The 16,217-nt window shown below is 48.7% G+C and overlaps 1 protein-coding gene across 2 annotated transcripts in view; it reads right to left on the reverse strand.

The window, feature by feature from the left end:
- Window positions 1–16,217, reverse strand: part of dally (division abnormally delayed protein) — a 385,376-nt gene that overhangs the window by 298,693 nt on the left and 70,466 nt on the right. Inside the window, exon 2 of one of the 2 annotated variants that reach the window (XM_045746424.2) lies at window positions 594–611. The exons of the other annotated variant lie outside the window; for it this stretch is intronic. Coding sequence (XP_045602380.1) covers window positions 594–611 — 18 coding nt within the window. The remainder of the gene's footprint in view (window positions 1–593; window positions 612–16,217) is intronic. 2 annotated transcript variants of the gene reach the window in all.

Raw genomic sequence — 16,217 nt, forward strand, 5'->3', positions numbered from 1 at the left:
AAAACAATTAATTCATGAAAACTTGGCTTATTAGGCAAATCGGGCCTTGCATAGTAGGCTGAGAAGTGCGTTCTGGCTACAAGGTAGGTACGACATATATATAACATATATATATATATATATATATATATATATATATATATATATATATATATATATATATATATATATATATATACACATATATATATATAAGCATCCAATCAAGCCGTATTTGACAAAATGCAGAAGAAGCAATGTTGCAAAAACGATCAAATAATGTTAGAAAAACGATCAAATAATGTTAGAAAAACGATCAAATAAGTTAGAAAACGATCAAATATGTTAGAAAACTATCAAATAATGTTAAAAAAACGAACAAATGTGTTAGAAAAGCGAACAAATGTGTTAGAAAAGCGATCAAATAATGTTACAAGAACTTCAGCGTAACACAAACGCTGAAGCCATGTTAGTTCGAATGGTGAATGTGCGAGACTGCCCACGCGTGTTAGGTCAGAGGCTGAAAGCTGGGGGTCAGGTCAGGTCAGAAACATGCACGAAATGCGAGGCGTACGCCGCCAGCCGAGCCACCAGTTTCCGGCCCAACACCATACCTGGATTCTCGGCCGCGCCTGAAACAGAGAGTGAGGACGGGTCAGAAGATGTACACCTTTGAGGGTTTAGAGCTACATCATAGCCGAGCTTGGCCCGCACCTGGAGCACCCAGACGAGCCCCCAGGTGAGCCCCCCAGGTGAGCCCCCCCAGGTGAGCCCCCCAGGTGAGCGCCCAGCACTTGGCATGCGCTCCAACTAAGCACACACGTGTCAATGTTAGGTATATCCTGCTTGTTATTACAATACTGGCATACAACACTGTCAATCTCATTCAAATGATAATTATGAAAATAACAGTGATTCATTTTAATTGAGAAAATCCGTAGGAGCTGTGATAGGGAATCGAACCTATACGTTGGGTGCACACGCCGTAGCGACCAGATCACGACACAGTATAAGGCTTGCAACCTGGAGGATCTTCACACAATCCCCCCCATGTACTTCGGCGTTGTCATCCAGGAATGTTCTACCTCTTGACGCTCCTCTTTCAATACACCCAGAGAGTAATCACACTAACGTGACCACATCAATGGCTTCTATACACCTTAACCCCCCAACACCGCCCCTCGTACCCAACAGGCCAATCACAGCCAACTACTGGAAGCACTGCTGAGGCGTCAATCACTCACAGACTGCAGTACTGTAGTGGACAGTTGTAATACTTTGCTAAATTGTGCGATACAGAGCCATGTGGGTGATGGCGTGGGGTCCGCTAACAGTGCACTGAGTGGCAGGAGCGTGTGAGTGCGTGGACGGTGTAAAGGACCCACTCACTGTTGGGTGAAGGGAAGGTGTGTGGATTGGATACTTGCGGTGAACTTAGCTTGTGGAGAAGGTGGTGCAGTACAGTGACAGTACCTAGTGGAGCAGTACACTGATAGAACCTAGTGGTGTAGTACAGTGACACTAGCTAGTGGTGTAGTACAGTGACACTAGCTAGTGGAGAAGGTGGGATCAAATACGGTGACCTAGCTTGTGGAGAGCCTTATTAAGAGAGACATCAAAGTATACTCAAAGTTAAGATGGATGTTAAGATGATGTCCTCACGCGCTACGGATGGCGCGTGAGGACATCACGCGCTATCAAGTTGATCAATCTTTGATTACATCAACCTGTCAGTAACATTAAGCCCAGCAGGAACCAGGGGCAGAGGAAGTTTCACTCCACAGTACACACACACACACACACACACACACACACACACACACACACACACACACACACACACGTTAGAAAGAACTTTTCAGTATCAGAGTAGTCAGTAAATGGAATGCATTAGGCAGTGATGTGGTAGAGGCTGACTCCATACACAGTTTCAAATGTAGATATGATTGACAGTTGAGAGGCGGGGGACCAAAGAGCCAGAGCTCAACCCCCCACAAGCACAACTAGGTGAGTACACACGAGAAAACCTTCCTCTCTCCCCTCCCACACACTGCCAACATGTGTGGCCAAGATGACTGCATACCTACAATCATACATCAATCAATATGTGCATACCTACAATCATACATCAATCAATATGTGCATACCTACAATCATACATCAATCAATATGATTTTCAACGCTGACAGTTCCAAGACTAAGACATGACAGACACACAATATCACTCACAGTCAAGTCTTGTCGCACAAGGAGAGGGAAGGTCAGAGCAAATTAGAGAAATATAAAATTGTAAACGATATTATTGAGCTCAGTAAGAACGCAGCAGTGGTAGAGGCCTGACATGGTGGGAGGCGGGAGCATGAGAACATTATACAGGTCAGGGTGAGTGTGTTATGGAGGTCAGGGTGAGTGTGTTACGGGGGCCAGGGTGAGTGTGTTATGGAGGTCAGGGTGAGTGTGTTATGGTGGTCAGGGTGAGTGTGTTATATTTAGCACCAACGTTACATATGGTCCGTTGGTTCTCTAACGACGTATTAGTTGTAAGGACAGGTGGAGGAAGCAACAGGACCAACCACAAGAGACAGCTGGGTCCTGTGTAAACTGTGACGAACTACCACCACCACACACCGTCACCACCACCACCACCACCACCACACACCGTCACCACCACCACCACCACCACCACCACACACCGTCACCACCACCACCACCACACACCGTCACCACCTACTCATACCATCACCTAACTGCAGACCGAGAGCTGCCACAGGTAACAGATCAGCCGCGAGCGCTTATTATCTCCTGGCGAGCGTGGGTACGACCAGTGAGCACAGAGGCCATGATGGAACACCCAGGCCAGCAGCCCTGAGCATTACCAACCCAGGCCCCGTGTGTGAGGAATTACTCACACGTCTCACACACTCACACAGTAAGGTTAATGGGGAGCCAGCACAGGGTAATAATGACAAGGTCGTTACCTTCAAGGTAACGACCTTCAAGGTAACGAAGGTTGTTTACCCTCACCTTCCCCACACGCGGAGCCATTCTCCCCATACCCTTAACAAGCTTATTCCTGTGCCAGACACGCACACACTTGACGGAAAGTTATAATGATACTAATAAATTTAGGTAAAAGTACATGCAAACAAAATGACTTACAAATAGAATGTTGGATTTCTAGATAGAGCTAGTACATACTATGCCTAAAGCCACTAATACGCACAGCGTTTCGGGCAACAAGTTGAGAGACGGGACCAAGGAGCCGAAGCTCAACACCACCGCTAGTACAACTAGCGGAGTATACACACACACAGAAGGTACTTCCACAGAGCCCTGGAATGCTACATGGACAAGATCAACCTCTCTGTTTTTGTTCAGCCAATGGTCGTGTTGTGGAATGTTCGGGTGCCGGAGCTGCCACGTGGTCCCAGCTACAGGTCCCACCACTGCCACGTGGTCCCGGCTACAGGTCCCACCACTGCCACGTGGTCCCGGCTACAGGTCCCACCACTGCCACGTGGTCCCGGCTACAGGTCCCACCACTGCCACGTGGTCCCGGCTACAGGTCCCACCACTGCCACGTGGTCCCGGCTACAGGTCCCACCACTGCCACGTGGTCCCGGCTACAGGTCCCACCACTGCCACGTGGTCCCGGCTACAGGTCCCACCACTGCCACGTGGTCCCGGCTACAGGTCCCACCACTGCCACGTGGTCCCGGCTACAGGTCCCACCACTGCCACGTGGTCCCAGCTACAGGTCCCACCGCCCTCACCCGGTCTGCCTCCCGTGGGTCACGTGTAGGGAGGGCGGGAGGTGGACACAGCCCGCCAGAGGGCCGCCTGGTGAGCGCCCGCCCCTCGACACCCTGCAGGAGGCTGCCATCTCAGTACATTACCCACCAGTGTAGCGCCCGGGGCCCACAATACCTTCCACTGCGGCTGGCCACACCTGGGGTCCTGGTGTCCACCTCCTCCTCCGGTCAGGGTGTTAACGTATCGGAAATAGAAGGAAGATAAGAAAGGAATAAAAGTCATTGGGTGAGAGGGGTAGAGAGGTGGAAGGGAGGGGTGAGGAAAGAGTGGTCAGAGAGGAAAGGGAAAGATTAGAATGAGAGAGAAAATGAGATCAAGGAGGTAAATAGAAGAGTAGAAAGTAAGAGAGCTAGAATAGTGGAAAGACAGAAGGTTGCTGCCACCATCCATTCATTAGTTAACTATAAGACAAGAAATGGAACTTGTCTGCACAACAGTATTATCTGATGATATCATGTCCTCACTGTAAGAATATAACTCATATAACCAAGAATATCTAAGTCATAATTTTAAGCCAGTAAACTTCGAAGTGCTTTCCACTCTACCATTCACTATATCATAGAAAATCCAAGATCTAGGGATCACAATTAAAGGCAATTTAAAAAGTAAGTCAATCAATTATATATGTCCTATTATATATTCTATCATATAGTTATCATAATTCAAACATATCACTTGATGTTCAAATGAATTCAGATCAGGTCACCACAAGCAACTGAGAGCCCTTAGGGCTGACCGCCCCTCAACATCACACAACATCTAAGTTGACATCAAGATATACATCACTTTACAACTCACTCACCAAAGTTTCCGAGACCAAATATGTCGAGAGGAGGGAAGAAGGGTACCTTACCTAACCTTGAGGTAACCTATGTACCCTCCCCACCTCCTCTCCACAAATTTAGTCTCGGAAACTTTGGTGAGTGAATTGTAAAGTGATGTATATTTTGACAGCTGCCAGTGTCCCCACCCGGCCTGGGCCGCTGGAGTCTCAGGTGTAGCGAGGCTTCTCTCTCTCTCCGTCTGTATCTATCTCTAATGTACAGTTCCACGGGTATTTATGAGGGAACCGGGAGTTCAGAGGCTGTCTCCTGGTAGGTGGAACTCCACCTACCAGGAGACAGCCTCTGGCTATATATCTACCACCTAGACAGCGTCTTGTCTGATGGAAACAACACAAGATAACCGTCTGCAATTAACAGCCCTAGCAGAAGCGAGGTCACCTCACACGCCCTGACCCCTAATCAACCTGGGAACATTAAATCTCGAAAGGTGTGACTTCTTAATTGCTAAGGCCCGACAAACTGGCGCCACCGATATCCTATGTGACTTGAGTCTCGTTTTATGTAAAATGTTAAATAAACCCATTTATGGTGTTACAATGGTGGGCTGGGGTCCTGATGCCCACCTTCTCCAGCCATGGTGGGCTGGGGGTCCTGATGCCCAGCTCCTCCAGCCATGGTGGGCTGGGGGTCCTGATGCCCACCTCCAGTTACAGGGAGCTGGGATGTGCTCACCAGCTCGTAAAAAGACTTTACGGCGGGCGGGCTTGGAGGGGGTAAGAGAGGGGCCATATGAAGCACGCCCGCCATATTAAGAGACTCATTCTACTTTGTGGTCCATTATGGAGCTCATGCACCAAGTCTGAGGTGCCTGGTTATCGATGGTGCTCTGTTTCGTCGCCTGAGAATTAAGACATGATGACATGATGACGCCTCGTGGGGGGGGGGGGGGAAGGGGAGGCAGTACCCACAGTTCTGATTGTTGCCGCCGGGTGCGGCTAGTTTATTGTGCACCCCATACTCATCCTATGAGCGGTAGTTTATTGTGCACCCCATACTCATCCTGTGACCGGCAGTTTATTGTGCACCCCATACTCATCCTGTGAGCGACAGCGCAAAAAATGGTTAGAGAGGGCACACAAGGTCTTTACGGGACCTTAACGGATATTATTACATTAACAATTATCCTGCCCACTTTATAATTATAATGTCAGCTAGTTACGGAGATTGTTCCATTTATACATTTACAATGAACCATTACACACTAAAGGTAGGCCTCTTCGCTAGCACTCAGCAGTAGAGAGCGTGTAGCCACGGCGTCTCACAAGGGGCAGTACCGTATTTAACTATTATGAAATACGGTACCTTTAATAATGCAATTACCCTTAAATAGGGAGCCGGTCGGCCGAGCGGACAGCACGCTGGACTTGTAATCATGTGGTCCTGGGTTCTATCCCAGGCGCCGGCGAGAAACAATGGGCAGAGTTTCTTTCAACCTATGCCCCCTGTTACCTAGCAGTAAAAATAGGTACCTGGGTGTTAGTCAGCTGTCACGGGCTGCTTCCTGGGGGTGGAGGCCTGGTCGAGGACCGGGCCGCGGGGACACTAAAAGCCCCGAAATCATCTCAAGATAACCTCAAGATAACCCTTACTACACCTGAAGACTATCACTAAGGTGTAGAGGGGGATGACTTATTTACATTAAGGGAACACCGTAACCTCAAGTCGCCTCATAAGATGAATGAGGTGACCACATCCCCTCGTCAGTGAGGTACTGAGGCGAGGAGAGCTGAGCCCTGGCCGCCTCAGGGGGAGAGGGAGGAGAGGGACGCCATGAGTGCCCCGGCGAGGCAAGACAATTAATAAACCTCGCACCGGTGAGTGAGTTTTATGTGGCGTGCGAGACGGGGTGAGGCTGCTGACAAGGTGCTGTACACACTGTGTTGTGTTGTGTGTCCCCGTGTGTGTGTGTGTGTGTGTAACCGTGAGTGTGTTGTGTGTGTGTGAGTGTCCATGAGTGTGTGACTGTGAGTGTGTGGGGGCGAATGTGCGTGCCATCAACACACCCACAAGGTGAGCACACATGTAATAGTTTGAGAGTTCGTGTGCCGCCTGTACGCCAGCCAGCCAGCCAGCCAGCCAGCCAGCCAGCCAGCCAGCCAGCCAGCCAGCCAGCCAGCCAGCCAGCCAGCCAGCCAGCCAACCAACCAGCCAGCTAACCAGCCAGCCAGCCTGGTTCCAAAGTTCAAGTCCAAATATCCGGCCACTACAATAAGTGTGAGTATCACCAGTGATGGTCCAGGACTGGCGGTGGTCGCAATAGCTGGCTCACTCCCCACCCAACGTTCACAATTGATTGACAGTTGAGAGGCGGGACCAGAGAGCCAGAGCTCAACCCCCCGCAAGCACAACTAGCTGACTACACGGACACAACACCTGTCGCCTGAGGCCCAGTGCACACACACAGCTCATTCTCCGCCCCATTCTATCTCGACTGGCCACTCCGTACGTAATGCAACTGTTTGCCCTAACCAGAACCGTACGAACCCAAGCAACCCTGACCTTATTGAGGCCGATGCATAGAAAACGTCAATATTACGGTGCTTGTTCTTATTATATTGAGCTTGAGCTTGAAGCATTAAGACGGAGTGAGCCTGAGTTCGAAGCATTAAGACGGAGGAAGCTATATATTCCCCTGCCGGTCACTCACACACAGGTTAGGAAGAGTTTGGGTCATACTTATCAGTCTTATGGGACCTTCCTCTTACCTAACTCAATGTATCCCTGTAAGTGCTCTTCCAGTCACTCTTGCTTGTATATGCATGTGTACATTTATGCATGTGAGCGGGTACATACACACGCACATACCGGCGTGTCCACGAGCGAGAGGAATATGAAATATTACTCTTTTAAATTCTTAAGAAATCCCCCTCCCCAGATTGTGACTTACGACCATGCAGGAATACCTCCGGGGCCGGCCGCCCAGAACACTGCCTCAATCATTACATCCAATTGCCGTCACTCTGGCCGTCTCGCTGGCGGCAGAACACAATAACACCAGAGAAATGCAAGGCTAAAGAGCTTTATGGCATCAAATATTGCCAGAGTTCTGAATGATTTACGGTACAGAAGGCTTGGGCGGTACACTGCCTTAAGTGGGTTACGCTTGGGGAGACCCAGTGGTGCCCACCTGGTGCTGCACCACGCTACTAGCACGGCAACACCTGCTGCACCACCATCACTAGCGCCACTATCACTAGCATCTCCATCACCACCATCACTAGCACCACTATCACTAGCATCTCCATCACCACCATCACTAGCACCACTATCACTAGCATCTCCATCATCACCATCACTAGCACCACTATCACTAGCATCTCCATCACCACCATCACTAGCACCTCCATCACTAGCATCTCCATCACCACCATCACTAGCACCTCCATCACTAGTACCACCATCACCACCACCACTAGCATCTCCATCACCACCACCACTAGCACCACCACCACCATCACCACCACCACCATCACCACCACCACCATCACCACCACCACCATCACCACCACTAGCACCACCACCACCATCACCACCACCACCATCACCACCACCACCATAACCACCACCACCATCACCACCACCACTAGCACCACCACCACCATCACCACCACCACCATCACCACCACCACCATCACCACCACCACCATCACCACCACCACCATCACCACCACCACCATAACCACCACCACCATCACCACCACCACTAGCACCACCACCACCATCACCACCACCACCATCACCACCACCACCATCACCACCACCACCATCACCACCACCACCACCACCACCATCACCACCACCACTAGCACCACCATCACCACCACCACCACCACCATCACCACCACCACCATCACCACCACCAGCTACAGCCCTCTTTTACCCGAGGCCGCTTCCTTCATGACCCAGCAGAAGGAAGAGTAATAATCATTAATTTACAACAAATTATTATAATTATTATTATAATATAATTAATAATTATTATTATATAATAATAATAAGTGATGATATAATAATTATTCAATAATAATAATAATAATAATAATAATAATAATTCAATCGAGTCATATTGTAGTGCTCGATTGTTTTTGTTTTTTTTTGGGGGGGGGTTGGAGCTGGGGGAGGGAGAGTGGGTTACGTCGGCAGTGTTATCTGGCACTGTTTTTCTTTTACCCCAATCCTGACCCGTGCATGCTAGGCACGTACCCAAACGCAATTACTGTAAAAAAATTGGCGAAACTAGCTACAAGCGTCTGGCCTCCAACCTCGAGCACACAGGCAGACACTTCCACTTACAGAAAAAAACTAATTCTATAAATACGGTGGACACAAACAGTGGGTTATCTTGAGATATCTTGAGATGATTTCGGGGCTTTAGTGTCCCCGCGGCCCGGTCCTAGACCAGGCCTCCACCCCCAGGAAGCAGCCCGTTACAGCTGACTAACACCCAGGTACTTATTTTACTGCTAGGTAACAGGGGCATAGGGGTGAAAGAAACTCTGCCCATTGTTTCTCGCCGGCGCCCGGGATCGAACCCGGGACCACAGGATCACAAGTCCAGCGTGCTGTCCGCTCGACCGACCGGCTCCCTGGGAGGCGAATACAAGCAATAAGCGCCTGAGCGCGCTAATCTGAGGGCAGGCCAAGAGTCTCTTCAAAACCTTTGGCGGAGCACTCAACGTTGAAGTGGCGGGGGTGTAAACAGCCCGGGCGAGGAGCCCCACTAGGTCACACTTGTGTCCTACACTGTTTACCCTTCTGCCCACCTAAGGAGGGGGAAATTTGCTTACAAATGAGCGAGATATAGCCAAGTGAGACGTCTCAAGAGGCCGGGAGGTGGGAACGAAGAGATATCAAATGATATCGAAGGTCTTGCCACATATCACCACGCCTCGAGTCTCCAGTGTGGTCTTAAACCCTGAATAATGTAAGGAAAGAGGTGGGGGGCTTCCGTATTGTGTTATGTTGATGTATATGCGTCTTCAGGTACAGTGTACTTCTTCGTCCAATCCTCGTGTTTAGATAGTACTTACAGTAACGATGTGGACCACGTGTAGCACTATCTCGCCACGGAGCGAGATAGTGCTACAGAGGGTTGTAGTGCCATAGAGGGTTGTAGTGCCAAGGAGGGAAGTAGTGCCACGGAAACTTGTAGTGTAACAACCACCAGGAAGTCCAAGCATAAACCCAAAAAGGTCAAGGGGGGAAAGTGCCGCCGGAAGGCCTCAGTGGTAGAAAGTTTGTAGAGCCATACACCCAGCAAGGGGCCAGATGCCATCAGTTTGAGCCACAGAATGGCCCAGTCAGTTGGCGAGCAACAGAGACGGGCACAGAGACACTTGCTAATCATGAGAGTCAGAGGCCTCCATAAGACCAAAAAGAGTCACGCAAGAGGCCAGAAAGACCAAGACATCCAAAAGCCAGTGATGAAAACAAGCCAACTCGGGAGGCACAGACCCACCAGCACGGTAATAAAGACCGACGATGAGACCATCAGTGGCGCAGAGAGCGCCAGGAAGATCATGAGGCCAGAGCCATCGGAAACGGCACGGGAGAGGGTGTGGGGGACGGCTAGGTCAGGAGAGCCATAGAGCCATGGAGACATGAGGCACAAGATAGCCAGAAGGTCACCTGTCCTGGATCAATACACAGAGAAAAAGGTCTTCCTGCCTGGCGGTGATTATCTCCCTTCCCTCTCGTTATGTGGCCCAGTGACCGCTCCCTCCCCGTGCTTGGCCCCTTGCAGGAGTAGTACCCGCTGCACTCTCTCTACACTGTGTATTGTAGAGTTTGGTCCATGGTGCACAGACTGTGTTGAGGCTGGTGTATTGTGCAGTGTATATATATACATACATACACAAGTAGCCCCTATTATGTAAAGGTCAGATTAAAAGGAAGGTCACTAATAAGAGCGTGGCAGCACGTGGTTACAGAGCGCTGTGTTGTGTTGACCGCTGTAGGCTGCTGCTCTTGTGGGTTGTGTCCGCTTGACACTCCTGGAGGACACCAGTCCACGCAATACACTGCTAAACCACCATTACCTGAACTCAAGACGTTCAGAATGGGCGAAAGGCTCAGCCTTGGTGAAGTGCAGGCCGCGATACTGTCATATGCACCGTGGGAGATTAACTTTTTCTACACCCCCTCCCACCTCTTTTCCCTTTATCTCCCACCCACAGCTTGTTCCTTCCCCCTGAGGTTCCTCCACTGGTGTGGTAGAAGGGGATCCCTCCACTGGTGTCGTTGTGGCTTCCACCTTGAGTGTGGTGATAGCAGGGGAGGTGGAGGTCAGTTTAAACCCTACACTATACTTACCAATGCTCTCTTCTCTAAATGGTCAACCCGAGCCTCACAATCAACATTATCTCACACATCAGCAAAAAAAGCAGTCAGGTGTGGCGTTCAGTGAGAGGTGTGTAGGGGAGGAGCAAGCCAGGATACACCCAGTAGTCAGCCACACACACACACACACACACACACACACACACACACACACACACACACACACACACACACACACACAGACACACACACACACACACACACACACACACACACACAGACACACACACACACACACACACACACACACACACACACACACACACACACACACACACACACACACACACACACAACCTCTCCGGAAACTCACCTGAAAGCAGAAAGGACAACAATAAATGACCACCATCACAGGGACATTACTGCATCACATCACTAAGAGCTGGCCGGGAGCCAGGCAGCTACTGACACTTACATTCCGGGATAAGTTACTTGACCTAGGGCAAACCTTTCACCTGGTGCCTCTCTTCACCTAGCAGTGAGTGAGTACCTGGGAGTTAGATAACTTTTGTGGGTGGCATCCTGTTAGCCTACGGTAGAGCTGGATAAGATAGTGAGCATCGAACAACACCAGTGTTTTACCTGTTGTACTCCTGAGGCCGCTGTACCCCCCCCCCCCCCACACCACCACAACACCACACACGATACAATCTTATTAAACCTTTAGCTCCAGCATAACTTTACCCAAAATTATATAAACTTTCTCACTAATAACATTTAAAACATTCACAAACTGCTCAAAAGTTTTGATTAAATGGTGTAGCGGGCTGGTCACTCCCTGGTTAGTGTAGGTCCTGTGTAATGTCACTTTCCTTGATTAGTGTAGGTCCTGTGTAAGGTGACTCTTCCTGGCTAGTGCTAACCACCACAGGTAGAGGAGTCAGGAGTGCCCACAACAGGCTTCGGAGGACTTAGAACAAATTTAAATATGGTGAAAACCACACTTGCTAAGGTTTCCTCATGTGAGTCTCAAGGCTTCACAAATCAATACACACTTCAAAAGGATTCGATATGTACAAGTCTTCTAAGATGGACACGCACTCACAACCGCAGCAGCACCTACACACACACACTCCCAGCAGGAATATGTACTCACACTCAAAGCAAGGAGCACGCACTCACACACTTAAAACATGAACGTGTACTCACACTAACAAGAGGAATATGCACTCACACTCACACGGTCGATATGACATACACACTTCACTAGGTCAATATTGATGTATTGTCAATAGATAATACATCAACCACTCTGGTGACCACTGGACAATACATCAACCACTCGGGTGACCACTGGACAATACATCAACCACTCGGGTGACCACTGGACAATACATCAACCACTCGGGTGACCACTGGACAATACACATACCCCCGCGGCCAGCCAAACGAAGGCGGGGGACGCATGAATAAAGCCAAATACACTGAACGTCAGTATCACATACACCGACTGATTTCCTGCTCCCTTAACTGATATAATCATACACACTAAGCATACACACCTGTGTATATACGTGTATGTCAACCCGAGGCCTAGAGCCAGGTTGACAACAGGCCAAGATTACCGCCGAGACTTAATTAAGAGCCGACAAGTTGATGAACACATGTTGGACGTAACATTAATGGCGCCGACCCGTGAGTCATGCTCACTCGTCCACTGCCTGAGCCACAGGCGGGCCAGCCAGCGGCTCGGGGCCCGCAATGGAACACAGGGAGGTACTTTTACAAATAACATTCTGTCAGGATATAAATGTGTCACTACCACACACACACAAACACACCAGAGGAGCTAGATACGCCACTACCACACACACACACCAGGTGACCACTGCCATATAGTACCACTGGTTATAAGCCAGGTAATACCTGAGGCCGGCTGCCACACGCACATCAAATACAAGCAGATTTCCCCAGTACCTTCAAGACGTCAATCAGAGAGAGAGTAGTGGCAGGGAACCAGCCCGTCCTCCAAAAATGGGGTGGTAAATGTAAGGAGACAAATAAGTGCAATTATGTACTATTCATAGCAGTTAGAAATTGTACTTATTTTCACTTAGTATTAAATCGTACTGTCAAATATATTGTGAATATTTGAGTTTACCTTAAAAACTGAATAGAAAACCACGACCTCACCTAACCGTCTTAGTTTTTGAAGATAATAATTTTATTGCTTCTTAATTACAATTAGTACTTAACCTATAGCTATATTGATATTACAGTTTTATAAAACTAATAAAACATAACTAAAATATATCAATAAATTGTAAAGAAACTCAGGATATTTTAAAATTTTGTATAAAATCTATATTGTTTAATAAACCTGAAAAAGAAATTCTTGATATTTAAAACTTGCGTACTGCTATTTGAAATTGAAAACTGCATCCTAAAATTCTGAGTGTCTTAACAGAAAACGAGGAGAATTAAATCGGGGGAGGGAGTTGGGTAAATGTAACAGCCCCATAAGTGCAATTATGCACTGGTTATGACAGTACGAAAGTGTACTTATTACACTTAGTATTAAATCGTACTGTCAATTCGGAGGATGGGTTGCAGGGAACATAGCGCCAGTACATGACCGATGACAGGTCCCCCAATACTCGCTCCAACACCCCCCACCCCCCAGTTCGACACTCTTTCCCCAGCGGACGGTCCCAACAAAGAGTTGACGGCAGGAGCCAATCAGCGGCCTCGCTCGCCGCCAATACTAATGGCGGGAAGGAAAAAGGCCCGCGAGCAGCCATCACGGTCGACCACACGGAATTATTCTCTCTCCCCCAGTCTTTCTTCAGTCTCTTTTGTTACATCCATTATTAGTCGGCGATGTTAACTATGAACAAGGCGTGCGAGTGTGTGTGTGTGTGTGTGTGTGTGTGTGTGTGTGTGTGTGTGTGTGTGTGTGTGTGTGTGTGTGTGTGTGTGTGTGTCTGTGTGTGTGTGTGTGTGTGTGTGTGTGTGTGTACTCACCTAGTTGTGCTTGCGGGGGTTGAGCTCTGGCTCTTTGGTCCCGCCTCTCAACTGTCAATCAACAGGTGTACAGGTTCCTGAGCCTATTGGGCTCTATCATATCTACACTTGAAACTGTGTGTGTGTGTGTGTGTGTGTGTGTGTGTGTGTGTGTGTGTGTGTGTGTGTGTGTGTGTGTGTGTGTGTGTGTGTGTGTGTGATGGGGAGGAAGGAGGGGAGGGGAGGGGGGGGCGTCAAGCACCAAATTTCACGAACCCTTTTCTGGTTTTTAGTGGTTTATAAAAGGTGTGTTGGTGTTTTACCACTGTCGTTGTGTCCCGAGCGAGTACGTCAGTCACCTCACAAAGGAACCATTTTGTCAACTTTCCATCAATATAAAAAGAAAACAGAAAAAAAACACAAACAAATATAGCCCAATAATGCATTAACCAACTTTTACTAAACACCAACAACTCCCATGAAATCAATGTGAATCACAATATACATAAATTACATATAACACAAAAATCCTGTCAATTGTTACCGATACCAGAATAACGGAAAATTTCCCTCGATGCATCAAGGGAAATTAGCTGAGAGCCACATATATGTACTCCAGCGGGATGACTGCAACTGCTACCGTGCGCTGCCCTCAGGGTACAGTCCTTGGACCTATCCTGTTTCTGGTATGTGTAAATGATCTCCCAGAGGGAATAGACTCGTTCCTCTCAGTGTTAGCTGATGGCACAAATATTATGAGGAGAATTAGGACTGAGGAAGATAACAAGAGGCTACAAGATGGTCAAGACAACTCGAATGAATAGTCCAAGAAATGACTATTAGAATTTAACTCAAGCAAGTGTAAAGTAATGATGAGAGCAGGAGGCCAGATACAAGGCCTCCTGCTCTCATCATTGTGAGATGAAAGCCTTAAGAATTAGAGGAGGACAAAGACCTGGGGGTTGACATCACACAGGGACCTGTCAAAAAGACTGTTGATTATTCAACACGGGTGGTACTCGAACAAGAGGGACACAGGTAGAAACTGAGTAGACCAAATGAGCCACAGACACATTAGAAGGAACCTTTTCAGTGTCAGAGTAGTTAACAAATGGGATGCATTAGGCAGTGATGTGGTGTAGGCTGACTCCATACACAGTTTCTAATGTAGATATTATGAAGCCTAAAAAGGCTCAGGAACCTGTACACCAGTTGAGTTATAGTAAAGAGGCGGAACCAAAGAGTCGAAGCTCTACCCCGGCCAGCACAATTAGGTGAGCAGACACCGAGGTGACGGGGCAGCCCTCCGTGTTGTGGTGGAGTGGTGACCACGGTGGTGAGCCTCTGGGGAGTGGTGACCACGGTGGTGAGCCTCTGGGGAGTGGTGACCACGGTGGTGAGCCTGTGGGAACACTGGTACTGACGCACGTCCAGCCTCCCACGGGCCTACTCTCTCACCCGCACAACCTCCCTCCGTCATTATTAATGGTCCTAGTGTGGACAAGGCCCTGCTGGGGGGAGAGGTTGGGGGGAAAGGGCCTGGTAGAGGTGGGATGATGACCGGGGAAGGGGAGGGCTCTGGCGGGAAGGGTTGTAAAGGGTTGTGTTTTTAATTAACCAATCAGTTAACAATGGAGGTATGTGAGTAAAAATGATAGCACCGTAATAATGACGTTCCCCATGCATGGGCCTCGACAGGTTAGGTGGGTAGCTTGGGTTCGTGCGTTTCTCGTTACGCAAAATTCAGTGTTAAATCGAGGGAAGTGATTGGCTGACACGCACTACCGGTAATGACAACCAATCACCTGAATGAGTTGGTCGCCTGACAGCTGCTGGGTGGACAACGCTTCGGTTTCGTAGTCCTGAGGTTCCGGGTTCGATCCCCGGTGGAGGCGGAGACAAATGGGGAGAATGTTTCTTTCACCCTGATGCCCTTGTTACCTAGCAGTAAATAGGTACCAGGGAGTTAGACAGCTGCTACGGGCTGCTTCCTTTGGGTGGAGGCCTAGTCGAGGACCGGGCCGTGGGGACACTAAGCCCAGAAATTATCTCAAGATAACCTCATGATATCCTAGAAGGCATTCCTCTAAGACTGTCCTCGGTCAAATTGCGTATTTGTCTTAGCCAGCGTGATTTTAATGTAGTCAAAATTTATAATATATTGTATTTGAATTATTCTGGAGTAGCCGTACGGCTGCTGCTCTGTAGTTTGTGTATGTTGCACACTAGAGCACGTACCCAGGGTGCTCTATAGTGCTCTCTTGAGAACTCAGCATCAACTTTAAAGCATTCTTGATT

This window comes from Procambarus clarkii, chromosome 21 (assembly GCF_040958095.1).
Source record: "Procambarus clarkii isolate CNS0578487 chromosome 21, FALCON_Pclarkii_2.0, whole genome shotgun sequence".
In the NCBI taxonomy this organism is placed as follows: Eukaryota; Metazoa; Arthropoda; class Malacostraca; order Decapoda; family Cambaridae; genus Procambarus; species Procambarus clarkii.